At 29.7% G+C, this 15174-nt stretch overlaps 1 protein-coding gene across 1 annotated transcript in view; it reads left to right on the top strand.

Annotated features, from left to right (window-relative positions):
* Positions 1 to 15174, top strand: part of LOC148304432 (serine/threonine-protein kinase 32A) — an 89413-nt gene that overhangs the window by 58397 nt on the left and 15842 nt on the right. The window contains exons 5-6 of the mRNA XM_088268333.1: positions 1712 to 1749; positions 14838 to 14973. Coding sequence (XP_088124459.1) covers positions 1712 to 1749; positions 14838 to 14973 — 174 coding nt within the window. The remainder of the gene's footprint in view (positions 1 to 1711; positions 1750 to 14837; positions 14974 to 15174) is intronic.

Raw genomic sequence — 15174 nt, 5'->3', positions numbered from 1 at the left:
AAACGCTGAAAAACATTATTTTCATTATTTTTTATTTTAGCTTATAATTGTTAGCCTCCGTAATGTAATGGTCAGCACGCTCGGCTACCGTTCTGGAGGTCCCGGGTTCGATTCCCAGGAGGGTTCAAATAAATATAAGTGAATTTTTCACTGTAATATTTATTCAATATTACCCTGGCCTGGTACTTGAAGCGGAGGGCTGATCACCTTTCCTTCATGTGTAAACGATTAAGATAACACTGCGTTTATATAAAGCAGTGCCCTATGCACCATTGAGGTGCGGATAAGGGTTATATATATACATATATATATATATACATATATATATATATATATATATATATATATATATATATATATATATATATATATATATATATATATATATATATATATATATATATATATATATATATATATATATATATATATATATATATATATATATATATATATATATATATATATATATATATATATATATATATATATATATTTACAATTATTTTATGATAATTATTGTTGTTTGACCAGTAAATTTATGTACAAGATCCTATATAAATCTCCAGTAGCTTTTGTAGGGATGATAGAGTGTATGGGAGGTACACTTATCAGATTGTATTAACGAAATTACAATAGAAAACAATACAAAGGTGGTTCAAACAATATTTCATAAATTTATAGCCATATTATTTTCAACATTTTTTTTATGTGTCCAAATCTTCGTTCACAAATTTGGGACAGACCCAAAAAATGTTGTTAGTAAAATAATCTAGTTAAATTATAAAAAAAACTAACTAACCATCACGCCGCTTCCCCGCAGGGGTAGGCAGAGAGAATAGAGCGCCACACCACTCTGTCCTTGCAAACATTCTTCGCCTCTTCCACGTTCATGCATCTCCTCATACATATTAAATTACAAGCTGCACAAAAATAATAAAATATAAAAAAAACATGTTTTCAGCGGTTTTCAGACAGTAAAATATATCGTCCGGATAGAATATTGCATACATCTAAATAAAAGGATTTCTGCTAAATAAGAGCTTACTCAAACCAAGCAAAGATGGCTTCAGTGAACTCACACATACAGCGTAATGAGATTTATGACACACGTAAGAGTTTTAAACGGCGTGATGGTTACTTTAATTTTTATAACTAAAATTTAATGGTCAGCACGCTGGGCTACCCGTACTGGAGGTCCCGGGTTCGATTACCAAGAGGGGGGTCAAATAAATACATGTGATTTTTTCACTACAATATTGATTCGTTATCACCCTGGACTGGTACCTGAAGCGAAGGGCTGATCACCTTTCCTTCATGTATTAACGATCAAGATGACACTGCGTTTATATGATGCGGTGCCCTATGCACCATCGCGTGCGGATAAGGATTTTAAAAAAATGTTACTTTTTTTTAAATCACAACAAATATTTTATTATAACTTAATTATAATGACTGATTAATATGATATTAATGTAGTATTAATCAGTCTTGATAAAGAAGCGATTAGCTTCGAAACTAGTAGACATTGTAATTAAGTTATAATAAAATATTTATAGTGATTTTAAAACAAAATTACATTTTAATTTTAAAATGGAAAACCACAATGTTAGTGCTTCAAATATAAATTACATCGTAGTTTAATTTTTGTGATTTTTTTTTGTTTTTGCTTGAATAGTAAAGAAATTATTTTTGTCTTCTTTTTTTACAGGGATATAAAACCGGATAACATTCTGCTCGACGAGGAAGGTAAGTTTAATGAGTTTTTTTTTTTACCTTTTAAAATATACTGTTTGACCCATTTTTACACTTGATCTTACGGAATTCTCTTATTTGACAAAATATATAATTTCAACACTGTCCTTACATTTTTTTCAATTCTTAACTTGTATTTAAAATAGATGAAGAAGAATATGAAGGAAGTGTGGGGATTTACAGGGCTTACGACCGTCGCAGGCTGGTTTAAGTGATCACTTTACACACGTGTAACCTTCACTCATGATTAACAATCACACTACCCAATTCTGAAACTTCTTAAAACTACTTGAAATTCCATATATACATTTATAAGTATGGATAATTTTCGAAACATAGTTCTTGAATTACTAGAATTTCACTAGAGATATCTTTTGATGAGATGAAAGAAGCTTTTTATTGAGCAGAAACTCTTTCATTTGTACGTGAGGTCCGAATCTTGTATTATAATCACATACATGAAATTCTAGTGATTCAAACACGATTTTTCGAATTCGACTTATGGCAAATGTCAAAATCTGTAAATAATGCAAAATATTTTTCACATTTTCATTCTTCGTTGGTCGTATAAGCGTTGGGAAACTCTGGCCTACGCCAAGCAAATTTTATAATTCCGAGTTTTCATATGAGAACGTCAATATTTACAGTTACATATTGTTTTCGAAGCTTTAAATATTCAGGGGATTAGGGATCTTTTATTTCCATTATAATCCCCATTTCAGCTAGCAAGCAACGTACTTGTATATCTTATTTAAAGATGCTCTTCATTGGCATTTGCATATAAATAATTTGCATATTTATAGCAGAGACGTAAAAAGTAAATCAACCGGAAGTTAAGTCAGCCCTTTATATACACTTTATAATTGTAAAATGACTTTAAAAGAAATTGTTTTTTAAAAATATTCGTTTATATGTCATTTACGTTGTAGAAAAAAAAACATATGTAAATATAAAACCCTTATCCGCACCCCAATGGTGCATAGGGCACTGCGTCATATAAACGCAGTGTTATCTTGATCGTTTACACATGAAGGAAAGGTGATCAGCCCTCCGCTTCAGGTACCAGTCCAGGGTAATATTGAATAAATATTACAGTGAAAAAATCACTCATATTTATTTTACCCCCCCTGGGAATCGAACCTGGATCCTACAGAACGGTAGCCGAGCGTGCTGACCATTACGCTACGGAGGCGGACAACAGAAAAAATAACAAAATTTTAATATAAAAATTAATCACTTGTAAAAGACCTCTTTTGAGTTTTTCAATATAAACACGACTAGTTTCAAGAACATATAAAGGTTTCAAAACTAGTCGTGCTTACAATAATAAACTCAAAAATGGCATTATATAAGTGTTTTATATATTTGTATTTTTACATTCACACTCAAACGATCGGATAAATGATCAGATTTCCATAATCTTCTTTATCATTGTTGAAATGTGAAAAAATATTTTGAAAAATAAATTAAATTTATATTTTTAAAAACACAAACAATGAATAATAAATGTAAGTCCCTCTCCAAGCACAAGAGCTTAGCCTCTTAATTGGAGAGAACTGCGTTAATAATTTGAAGATTGCAAGAGTAGAAATGTCTAGAAAATTAACTAAGAAAAAAATACTTTGGGATCTATATTTTTAAAAAATCAAAAATAAAAATATTTTCTTATAATTTATATTTTAAATCGAGAATTTACAAATAATAAAAAATACTTATTTAATTTGTTTTGGATTTTTAATTTGTACCAGAAGATGAAAACAATTGTCGTTTTCGAAACTAGTCGTAAATATAAAAAAAACCTCAATTAAGTGGATTATTCAAGTGTTTAATTTTTATTAAAATACTTATTTAAAAATATGTATTTATTGTAAAATTTTACGCCCGGTTTGCTAAATTGGGACAGTCGCTAATTAGACGAAAATTTTTGGCCATAATGTCTCCCAATTAAATCGAATGAACTCTACTCAATTGTTTCATATAAAATTTCCCCAGAAGACGCCAATACTTAAATATTAAAGATTTATTATTTAAAGTAAAAAGGTTAAATAAATAAATCATTCAAATATCACATTTTATGAATTTTAGTTTAGTTTTGAGGTAATTTTTTTTCAAAAAGAGAATGTTCAAATAAATAAACAAACAACGATTTCTATCCATTTTTCAATTTTTACCGTATCACGTTTGTTACTGCTAACGGTACTGGAACACTTTTGATTAGGAAGACGGAAACGCGCAAATGAAGACAATCTTTTATTTATTAAAAATTACAAAGTTATAAATGTGAAAATAACAAAATTACACCAATATATCGAAAATTACAAAACACAAGGGCGAGAAGAACAAAGCGACACCAATATAAAAACAGAGCGAGCGCGGCGTATACATGTTTTGAATATTATTTAATCTGAGCACACAAAATTTTGTCCGCCACCCCTTATATACGATTTTAAAGGAGCTACACGTGGTAGGGACAATATTATAAACAAAATATAAGTCGATGAACTGCGTCTCTTTGTTCTTCTCGCGTACATTTATAAATACTATTTTAATACATAAATTATTCTTAAAAATACACAGATTTTGGCCGAAACAACGCTACAGTGTCTGAAAATGATGCGAAATGCATTGGAACACGTTTCACAATAGATTTCAAGAAAAGGGGGTATTTCCAAGTAAATCTATAATTTTTAACCTTTCACACCCCTACATACAATTTCGGTTTTGTAAGGTTTGTTAAATCCCTTAATTATAGAATTTTCGAATAACTTGAGACGTTCTGGAACACGGTCATACAAATGGGAATTAACTTTTTAATTTATTACCCTTTTAAATGATTCCTCTGGGGATAATTAATCTTATCAGCACATCTCTATATCATAAATAGTCTTCCAAATAATCTTCTTTCTTTTGTTGCAAAGTAGTTATCTTAACCGGTAGTTATAATAGTCATGTTTAATTGAATAAAGTCGTTAAAATCTAAATAAATCCATTATTTATCGAATTTGCTTTATTATTATTGAATAACATTATTTAAACGTTAAAATAAAACACAAAGAGAGAGAGAAAGAGAGAGAGAGAGAGAGAGAGAGAGAGAGAGAGAGACATGTACATGTCAATCCCTGAAGATGACAAGGTTTTTGTCAAAACCGGTTGGAGAAAAGTATAAAAAAGTATTTAAAAATAAAGGTTTACAGTTTATGCTTGCAACAATTTGAGTGTGTCCAAACGCTTGTTCACAAATCTGGATTATGTACAATTATAGAAGTTATTTTTCATATTTTTTTTCAATTTTCAACAATGGTGCAAAATTGTTTCATATATATAGAACTTCCAAGAATTTGAGTAGGGTGGTTCTCAATAATGGGTAGAATTGGTGAATGTTACACGTGTGTAAAGTGATTACTTAAACCAGCCTATGACGGTCCTCCGCCCCGTAAATGTCTAGACTTCCATATTCTTCTTCATCTTTGATGAGATGTCAAAAAATAATATAAAAAGGTTATGTTTTCTTTGTTCAGTAAAGTTTAAAAAAATAGTTAAAGTTGTTCTAAATCAATGGAAATTTTCGTTATTTTATTTTTTAGGATGATATAATATAAAATTTATGTGCAAGTATAACCCTTGATAAATTCAATTCCTTTATCCATTTCAGATCTTTAATCGAGGGTGATGTGCACTGTCCTTTCAATAATTCTATCAAAGTAACGAATTTGTGACATCCTTCATTTCCACTAATCGTCCTATTTGAGCAGTCTGCGATAATATTTAAATCTCGGTATTTTTTTAAATCTACAACACATTTATGAAATTAATATAAAAAATACTTATTTTGGGACAGTGTTATTATACGGTTCCTAAGATAAGTTTAAAAAGTGTAAACACCCTAATCGAGGGTTAACTAAGTTTAAAATTAAAAAAATATGTGTCTATGGTATAAAAAAGGTCAATGATTATTTCATCGTAACAACAATGAAACGAAAAAAACGTATTCTGTAACGTCACACCTGGACTATTACTGGACTCTAGACCCTTGAATACTATTACTTGGACTGTTCACCTTTTTTTAGTATGTTAACGATCAGTGACCAGTTTGATGATGAAGATATTCCTTTTTTTTTATCACCTAACGTCCAAGTGACTCTGAAATCTAGCTACGGCTTATGCAACTCCGCTTATTATGACCCTACTCAGGCTTCAAATTTTTAAGTTTCATAGCCTATGCCTACTCGTGAGTGGATTTACTCTTTATGTTTTAAGTTACTATAATTTCATGTAATTCATGAGTGAAAATTCTAGGCAAAAACACTCGCTATCTCGCTAGAGGCATGAAATAAAGATATTTTAAGAGAAACTTAAATTAAAAATTGACGGATATTTTCACTGACTGCCAAAATAATTAATAAAAAGATTATTTGATTTGTGGATTTTAAAAAAAAGTGAATACTTTTTTTTGTTTTTATTCTGAACTTAATTACTTTAAATCACACCGTTTCTCTACTGGAGTAGACAGAAAAAACACAACGCCATACCGCTTTATCTTTGCAGTCATTCTTCGCCTCATCCAGTTTAAAATACCTCTAAAATAATGATAAAAATTGACATAATCCAGTCTAAATAAGATCACTCGAAAACTTGAAAATAAATAGTCAATTAAAAAATAATTATTTGAACAAGCAAAAAATCTTAAGGAATCTTCGAGAAAAAAAATAGATTTTCCGAAGAGACGCCTACATTAAAATTTGAGAGTATTTTTTGTAAACGTCTAACATAATTGAGATGGAAGTATTAGAGAATTTTCTTTGTAGACGGGAAATAATTACGGACTCGCCATAGCGTGAATAAATAATTAGTTAATTAAATAAGATCTTTTATGATTTAAGGGGCAATTTAAAAAACGTTTTGTAGAAAAATAAAAATTCCGGTCTTCGTGGTTTAATTTGCAAATTTGTAATATATTGCGGGATGGTCTAAGTTTCTTTGTTTTTTGTTCGCTGTATAAATTACTCGGAAAATAGAAAAAAAATCGTGGTCAAATTACTTGAAACGTATGCTAATCAAAGAAATCCGTTTAACGGATTCCTTTGATATTCATAATTTTAATAAGACATTTTTATTTAATTTTTTTTCTTCGTTTTTCTATTTCTCTTATACTTGACCTTATTTTTTTTATTATTTTATGACCTTTTTACAACCGAAAACGAACGATTTCCAGCGGGATCAAGATAAGTGTTTTTTCTTCTTCTTCTTCTTCTTCTTCTTTTTCTTCTTCTTATTCTTCTTAGCGTAGGCCTTGTGGTCTGTTTTTATGAGGGATAATCCTCTTGCGATGACGACTCCCAGCAGTCAATCCATCTTTTTGGTGGTCCGCACTGAAATCGTCTACCTTATATATTGTCCCCTTCGTTGCCTTCCCCACCTATTGACATCTTTGATCTTACACATTTCTCTTATTCTGGTATTCCTCATTCTATCTCGTAGACTCTTGCCAGATATGCTCCTTCATAAAGTCTTCATTTCTGACACTCTTAGCGCGTTTTTTTTGCGGTGTCCGCTCTGCATTCGATCTTATTTGTCAAAATGGGTCGCACACAAGTTTAATATATTTAAATTGTTTTTTTCTAACTCTAATATTTATTTATTATTTATAATATACCCTCAATTTGATGATGAACTAAAGACTGATTGCACACTGTTATATAATAAGTGCCATTATGAAAATTACGATAAACTTAACGGTGCATCAATTTGATGCAGTGCCCTATGCACCATTGGGTGCAGACGAGGAAAGATTATAGGTACAATGTGTAAAGAACTTAAAATAAGCTTTGATTAAATAGAGAACTGTAGAAATTACGGGAGCGGCAATTCTCAAATTTCCGACTAAAAAAAACGTATTTTTTTATCTCCAATTTTGCGCTACATTTATTCTTGTTTTAATTAATTAAAATTGAACAAGACAAATGGTTGATAAAATAATACAAGAAAATAAGTGGAAATAATAATAATTTGATGTGGGATCATGGGTCCAGGAAATATAATTATCTTCATCTGGAAATATATCAAGTTATATCTGAAAACAAAAAATATGATTACTTCAATGATAACTCGACTTGCTTTCTTATGACAATTATTTATGAAATTGAATCCTGTAATACAAAGAGAAAAAATCGAATTGGAGGCAGCAGGTGGCGCCACAGTCGAAGAGTTTGTCAATACCAGAGATTGTCAAACTTTATTCCCTCCGACCAACGTCCTTACAATAATCGGCCACCATAAGTATATATATTTTTTTATTATTACAATATATACATCGCTCACTCCCTTCAACAACGTCATATATAAAAATTCTTGATTTTTCAGGAGATCGTTTTTAAAGTTAAAGAATGTAGTAAAATGTATTAAAAATATATATCAAGCCACTTATTCAACTTTTACTGTGCAACACATCTTTTTTATGTAAAACCTGATGGTTTTTTCTCCATTTGAAAAATATCAATTATATTTGAAAAATAATTAAATATGTAATACCTTTTCTTCAAAATGCAAAAACAACACTTTCTGCCCTGTAGCGGGTAAATATTAATTTCATTATTTGATTCGGCAGTCACTTTGTGGTAATATCTATCCATTTTTAATTAATGTTTTACTTAGTAAATACCACTATTTCTTAAAATCTACTGTGACACGTGTTTCGATGCATTCCGCATCATACGGTGTTTGAAAATGATGCGGAATGCATCGAAACACGTGTCATAGTAGATTTTAAGAAATAGTGGTATTTACTAAGTAAAACATCAATTAAAAATGGTAAATATTAAGTTAAAAATATGCCGATTTTGCTGGGATAAAGTACATTTTCTGGGCATTTCGAAAACATGCATAACTGAAAATTGAAGAATTTTGAAATGTGACAATGTTTTTGAAAGGAGTTAGTGACATGTCATCCTTCAAAGTATACAACTTTTTTTCTATTGAAAAGGTTTTAACTTTAGAAATAAAGTTAAAGCTACATCATATATGTATGTGTGTATTTAATAATTAAGTAATTTGTTATTGTTTTTTTAATTTTTTCAATTGTTAAATTGACTACAGATTATATGAATACGACAAATGTTCCAACTGTAATTAAATCCACTTTTAAAATATTTTTTTGTAAAATAAAACACGTTGTGATGGAGAATTATTGCAAAAATAATCAAGCCCCTTAAAAAAAAAACAAATTTCAATATATTTTTTACACAAATTTTTTTATCATACGAAATATCGAAAATCGACAATTTTCAGTTGTGCATGTTTTCGAAATGCCTATAAAATGTACTATATGTACATATTTAAACTCAATAATATTCACCCGCTACAGGGCAGAGTGTTGTTTTTGTATTTTGAAGAAAAGGCATTGTTTAATTATTTTTTAAATACACTAAATATTTTTCAAATGTAAAAAAAACAGTCTGGTTTAACCTAAAAAGATCTTTTACACAGTAAAAAGTTCAAAAAGTGGCTTGATATTTATTTTTAATACATCTCATTATATTTTTAAACTTTAAAAACGATCTCCTGAAAAATCAAGTATTTTGAAATATGACGTTGTTGAAAGGAGTGAGCGATATGTGCGTTATGATATTATCTCGTACGGAGGAAAAGCGAATTCAGAATTCTCGTAGTAGAAATCAAATTACCCGAAAGGAATTTTCCCATAAGTACCGTAAAAGAATGCCCCGGGACTCTGAATGAAGAATGGGAAAAGCGTTAAGACGGCAGTGTACTATCCAAACAATTCCAAATCCATGTTTTCGGTCGCTTATCTTTGTCGATTTCCACCATTATCTCCGCAGTCCATCGAAAAAGACATCGTTTTGTAATAACGATTTTGCGTTGAAAAAAATAGCCCTTAGAAACCTTCGGGGTTTTCTAAAGATCAGAAAATCTTATAAATTGAAGGATTCGTACTACGTAGTTTCAACCCACACTTACTCAATTTCCAGATAAAAATGATCTAAGTGTCTAAATCGAAATGTAACCTCTTTTCAAACGTTTTTTCCTCATCATTCCTTTTAAGAGCAATTCACTATTTACTCGACATATCGTATTCATACAGGAGAAAGTGACCAAGTGCATTTTTTTACAAAAACGTGGTCATTGACTATTTAATATCTTTCTAGCTTAATATTGGCCTGAAAAAATCTCAAAGATATATTAAACTTGGAAGTATAATATATTGACTTGTTAAAAATGACAAACTGCATTTGATGTTTATTTTCTATCCAAGCAAAAGTGACTTAAATGGCCCTCCTGAACATTTTACGTTTTGTTATTTTTGGTCACTTTCTCCTGTACGACTACGATATATATTATTTTGTATATATATATATATATATATATATATATATATATATATATATATATATATATATATATATATATATATATATATATATATATATATATATATATATATATATATATATATATATATATATATATATATATATATATATATATATATATATATATATATATATATATATATATATATAAATATATTTATTTATGAACGGCATTACTGCCTTTTACTAAAAATTATAAATAATGTGTTTTTAACATATGTTGTAATTAATACATATGATATTTGTAAAAATATGGAAATATCACATAGAAAATAATAATAAATGATATATAAGAGAAATAAAAATAATGAAAAAACAAAAAATAAGTACAAGCAAAAAAAAAATACTTAAAAATAATTAATTGATGAGCTAAATATATATATATATATATATATATATATATATATATATATATATATATATATATATATATATATATATATATATATATATATATATATATATATATATATATATATATATATATATATATATATATATAAATATACATGATGATAACAAGGTTCTTGTCGAAACCGGTTGGAAAAAGTGTACAAATAAAAAGTGGTTAAAACAAGGTTGTTTTATTTTATAAATTTTCTATCACTGTTAAATATTGCAGAATAAAATGTAAGATCAAGTAAGTGATTTTCTAATTTAATTGCTATTCCCTTTAAAAACGCATCTTCTGAGGAAAAATAAATGGAGGTTTGGGAACACACCATAATCCGTGCAATCCATTCACCCCACACCTGTATATATATATATATATATATATATATATATATATATATATATATATATATATATATATATATATATATATATATATATATATATATATATATATATATATATATATATATATATATATATATATATATATATATATATATATATATATATATATATATATATATAGATGTTACAAGTGACTATCGATTTTAATACTCTATGATGGTAATAAAGTGAAGACCTTCAACAACAATTCAGATTTTGAATGGCCGCCTAGGATATACGACCACTTTATAATATTCCTAGATATAGTATTAAACGGGTACATTTTTATTATGGCCGCATATTGAATTTACGAGGCATTTATTCCCCAAGCAAATTTTCAACAGTCTTGTTTTAGTATCCTCTTAACATGAAAATTTCATCCCGAACCAAAATATTTCACTCTTATGAATAAACCTCTTACAATTATTAAATTCTCGGTTTTAAAATTATTTTTTGCCATTAAATATATGTTAATATCAAACAGGCTTAGTTTAGTTTTTTTAAAACTAATCATATGTATTATTTAAACACCTTAAATATCTACTGGTTTATTAATATATATATATATATATATTTATATATATATATATATATATATATATATATATATATATATATATATATATATATATATATATATATATATATATATATATATATATATAAATATATATATATATATATATATATATATACACACACACACACATATATAATGGCAGCACCATATGTTTGACTTAATAGAATCACACGTAATGCTGAAAAATGCTCATGAAAGACAGCCTGCTTTATTTCATAGATTTTCAATTTTATTATATTTTACACATTTGATAGATGTTTTCATTTGTGAGAATCACAAATAAATTTTAATTTTATTTTTGATAACATATAAAAACTGTCATACCGCATTCCCAGATCTGATACAAAACCATCTAGGCTTCATGACAGACCTACTCTTGCAAAGTATTTTTTTTTAATGTTTTATGATGTTGCAAAATTTATTAAAAAAATGTGGATTAAAATGGTACACCGATTTTACTGTAATTTTACAGTTAAAAGCTTTCAATATCCCTGTCACTGCTAATATACATAAATTCAAGTTTGTAAAACCACCACTAAATTTTCTAGAAGTGCCCCAGTGAAGGTAATGAAAGGGATTAGTAGTTGCTTAACTCAGTTAGTCAGCTATTCCGATTCCAACCCGACGTTGCCCGGTACACAGTCGCCTCCACAATCCTGACCAGCACAGCAAACGTACACAGAACTGTGCAAAGATATTTGCAAAATATGCTCAGAATTTCGTTTTAATATTTTGATAACAAAAACTCTGCCCCAATATCTTAGCACCTAAATATCTTTCTGAAAATTGTATAAACCTCTCAGATCATGGAATGAATTACCTCTCCTTGTAAAAAATGTACATTCTCTAATTTTTAAGAAACGTCTGAGACATTACTATCTATCATAACAATCCTAACTGTCCATCAAACTTCCTCCCTTAGTTTTTCCCTCTACCTCCTTCCCTTAACTCACTTTTTCCTTTGCCTTCCTTATTATCATCAATTTGTAATTAATGTTTTTTTTTCATGTTCAAGTACTCTCTGATTGCAAACAGCTATATATGGTATTAACGTTTTAACCAATATCACTAGTCTGTATTTGGTTGGTTGTAAGATATTGCTTTTTAGCAATGGGCCCGCCAATATACTTATTTCTTTTCTGTACTTATAACCCTTATCCGCACCCAATGGTGCATAGGGCACTGCATCGAATTGACGCAGTTGTTATCTTGATTATTACTTACACGAAGGCAAGGTGATCACTCTTGGGCTTCAGGAACCAGTCCAGGGTAATATTAAATAAATATTATAGTGTAAAATCACTAATATTCACCCCCCCTGGGAATCGAACCCGGGACCTCCAGCACGGTAGCTAAACACGCTGACCATTACACCACGGAGGCGGGCATTCTTTTTTTTTTCGAGGCGGACTTTTCTGTACATGAAGTTTAAATAAATAAATAAACTCTCTTACAATATGGATTAATGATAAGCTTTAAAGAAAATACCAAAGGCGTTAAACGTCTGGAACTAAATAAAGAGTTATCCACACTGACATGCATAGTTAGCATTACTAATTTGCATTACCATCCCTGGTTCCTCTATATACTTGTAGAGCGTGTTTCACGAAAATAAATTTCCACAAAAGGCGCCCATAAATTCGGCCAACTCTGTATTTATTTCTAACGATACTCCAGAGCGTGTATTATAGTTACCTGCTCAAGGCGTCATCCCTTACATCGAATGGGGGAGTAAATCAACCCTTGGAATATAAATACACTATTGAGAATATAATATTACCATATGGGGCAATTTTATCAATTTTTTCTACGGCAAAAAATGAAATAGAGTCACTTAATGGATATTTATCGAATGGAAAAAAATACATATCATGAATGAAACGTGAGTTTTTAACCCTTTCTTACGTGCGATACATTTTTAATATCAGCGTATTTAGCTACCGTTCTGGAGGTCCCGGGTTCGATTCCCAAGGGGGGTAAAATAAATATAAGTGATTTTTCACTGTCATATTTATTCAATATTACCCTGGACTGGTACCTGAAGTGGAGGGCTGATCACCTTTCCTTGATGTGTAAACGATCAAGATAACACTGCGTTTATATGACGCAGTGCCCTATGCACCATTGGGGTGCGGATAAGGGTTTTATTATTTTTATTATACGTTTCTTCATAAAACTTTCAATATGCCTTTAAATATAAAACACAAATTATTATTGATATACACATTTTCAAATGTAATGGAACTTATCCCTTATTTTTGTACATAGTTCAAGTTTTTTTATGCGAATTCGCATAAAATAATCTAAAATTTAGACTTCTGCAGATAACAACCGTTAAAGTGTGATTGTGTCACTGGCACAAAGTTAAGCTTAAATCTTAGGTCGAATCCAAGAGATACTTTATTGGAAAAAACAGAAAAAGCACTTGTTATTTGGATTGAAGATGTATCTCAAAAACAATTTCCCATATATTTAACGGATATTTGATTAGAGAAAAAGCTGTTCTGTTTTTATTTTATAATTATTTATAAACTTTTTTATTAGATTTTTGGTACATTCTATCACATTGATTTGAAGTTATACGGTTTTAAAAATAATGGAACCTATCCCCCAGTTTTGTATGTAGTTCCAGTTTTTTTATCCGAATTTTTTCATGCGACTCCCGTGGAACATATATTTAGCATAAAAAGAGACCAGAGTTTATCAACGTGTCCTACGTAAAGTGCTCTAACTACATTTTTGTCAGTGTTGAGATATTTGGTGTATGTTATCAACTGACCGTTATCTATAAATATAAACAAACAAAAAAATATATAAAATAAAGTACGCCTAGTTTTCAGGCGCATAACACGCTATCTACATCGAAATGAACTGAACTCCTAAAACGCTAACTACTTAATTTTGACGAGGCATAAATGCAGACAGACATATAAAGGCAGACAAATGTGCGGCAAAACGATGTTTGATAGATATTCGAATATCTATCAAACATCAAGAATGTAAGGCTGAGATAAGCATTATCGATAAAATTTAAAAAAGGTGTGTTGAGATGGTTTGGACATGTGGAACGTATGAGTGAAGAAAGAACAGTTATACAAATTTACGACATGAATGTAGTTGGAAAAAAAGCAGGGGAAGACCGAGAAAAACTTGACACAATCAGGTATGTCAAATACTTGAAAGCGGCTGGGTCATGAGTCGTAATAATCGTTGCATAGTAATGTTTGCAATGACAGAGTGGTATGGCGTTCGATTCTCTCTGCCTTCCCCTGCGGGAAGCGGCGTGATGGTTAGTTAGTTAGTTAGTTATAATTGATTTTTAAATTGATTTTCAGGACATGCTCACGTGACAGATTTCAACATAGCGACCCAGCTGGGAGAAGGGGAACTTGCCTCAAGCATGTCTGGAACGAAGCCGTACATGAGTCCTGAAATTTTCGACTGCGCTGCTGACGCGTGCGTCGGATACAGGTAAGGGGTCCATATGATGACATGCAGTGGCTTGCATTCCATATAGACAAAAGAGCAGTGCTTATCCTAACTTACCCGCATGACATATCGAAGTCATACAGGAGAAAGTGACCAAATGCATTTTTTACAAAAAACGTGATCATTGACTATTTGATATATATATTTTTAATATAGAATGGCGTTGCACATGAAATACATTGT

The sequence above is a fragment of the Brachycentrus maculatus genome, unplaced genomic scaffold, assembly GCF_059751285.1.
Source record: "Brachycentrus maculatus isolate JH-2025_06_01 unplaced genomic scaffold, ASM5975128v1 h1tg000320l, whole genome shotgun sequence".
In the NCBI taxonomy this organism is placed as follows: Eukaryota; Metazoa; Arthropoda; class Insecta; order Trichoptera; family Brachycentridae; genus Brachycentrus; species Brachycentrus maculatus.
This window is presented reverse-complemented; position numbering and strand designations above follow the sequence as displayed.